Source organism: Bison bison, unplaced genomic scaffold (assembly GCF_000754665.1).
Source record: "Bison bison bison isolate TAMUID 2011002044 unplaced genomic scaffold, Bison_UMD1.0 scf7180017864280, whole genome shotgun sequence".
Taxonomy (NCBI): Eukaryota; Metazoa; Chordata; class Mammalia; order Artiodactyla; family Bovidae; genus Bison; species Bison bison.
In genome coordinates this window covers 6509797-6511201 of record NW_011494852.1, presented here as the reverse complement: position 1 = coordinate 6511201, position 1405 = coordinate 6509797, and the positions used below count along the sequence as shown (strand labels likewise).

Below are 1405 nucleotides of genomic sequence, written 5' to 3'. Positions count from 1 at the left end.
GCCCTGGGGGGGGGGAGGTGGGATGGAAGGGCTCCCCCAGCCCCTCCGGGAGGCTGTGAGGAGGGGGGCGTTTGGTCGGGGGTTCTCCGAGCGGGGCCTCACAGGTCGCTCTCTCCGTACAGGGCTGTGGAGAAGGACTTATAGTCGAGGGCGCCAGGCACGGCGTCAGGGCCCTGGTAGGGCGCCATGCGGGCGATGCAGTACTCGGCCTGGTCGGGCGGCAGCTCTCTCCGCAGCTCCTCGGCTGTGATGAAGTTCTGGGGGGCAGCAGGGCAGGAATCTGGGTCACCCCCACCCGCCCCTGGCATGTATGCTGGCCCACCCGGCCCCCGAGTGCCTGCCTGCTGGGTGTCTGGCTCACCTTGTCCCCAGCCAGGACCTTGAAGGAGGCGATGACCTGGTCGGCCGTGTCTGTGTCGGTGGTCTCCCTCGACATGAAGTCGATGAAGGCTTGGAAGGTCACGAGGCCGCTGTGGTTGGGGTCCACTACGCTCATGATGCGGTTGAACTCGGCATCGCCCTGCGAGGTGGGGTGGGCGGGGGACAGGTGGCTCTTGAGTAGCGCAGGGCAGGCCGGGCCTGGCCCAGTGGCTAGAACGTGGGGCCGGGAGAGCAGGGCCTAGCCCCAGCACACGGGACCGGTGGCATCGGCAGGCCTCTGAGGGTCCCGGCTCCCCCAGGGCCCGCCGCCCCATGCGCCCTCCGCTCCGCCCCTCCCATGATCCTGGGAAGTGGGGAGTTGGGGTGAGGATCAAACAGGCCTACTGCTCCTCAGCCCTGGCTCACAAGTTAGCTCTGGAGGGCGAGGAAGAAAAGAGAGAAAGAGAGAGAAAGAGAAGCGGGGAGCGTGGGAGGCCTGGCCTCCTCTCTCCGGAGATTTCCAGGGCAGGAGGTGGGAGGCTCTGGGGGGCGGGGGCGTCGTCGGAGGGACCCCACCCAGCAGAGGCAGCGGAGGAGGAGGAGGAGGGAGGCCAGGCTGCGCTGCTCTGGTGGAGGAGGGTCCCCGAGGACACGGAGACTCTGGAGGCGGTGAGGAGGGTGAGAGGGGGGCGGGGGTGGGGGGGAAGGCCGAGCAGCAGGGCAGGCAGAGGCGGCATACCAGGCTGTATCCTGTGGAGATAAGCAGAGCCCTGAAGTCATCGGAGTCCATGCTGCCTGTCTGCTTCTGCTCCAGGACCCAGGGACAGCAGAGGAGGCCGGGCCCAGAGTAGGCAAGAGGGGCCGCCCCGTGCGCACAGCGGGGAGACAGGACAGTGGCGGGAGCAGGGTAGACAGAGGCGGCCCCGAGAGACCAGGTAAGGGGGCAGGCGTCCGGAGAGACACAGGGCAGGGAGGAGGAGGCAAGAGAGCCGGTGAGATGGTACACGATGGCGAGGGGTGGGGTGGCCGAGGGAAGGGAGACAGA

General features: G+C 68.2%; 1 protein-coding gene across 1 annotated transcript in view; it reads right to left on the bottom strand.

The window, feature by feature from the left end:
* ACTN4 (actinin, alpha 4) overlaps nucleotides 1-1405 on the bottom strand; it is a 73916-nt gene continuing 72511 nt past the window's right edge. Inside the window, exons 21-22 of the mRNA XM_010849314.1 lie at nucleotides 362-520; nucleotides 1-257 (exon numbers count right to left, since the gene is read on the bottom strand). Coding sequence (XP_010847616.1) covers nucleotides 99-257; nucleotides 362-520 — 318 coding nt within the window. The 3' untranslated portion in view covers nucleotides 1-98. The remainder of the gene's footprint in view (nucleotides 258-361; nucleotides 521-1405) is intronic.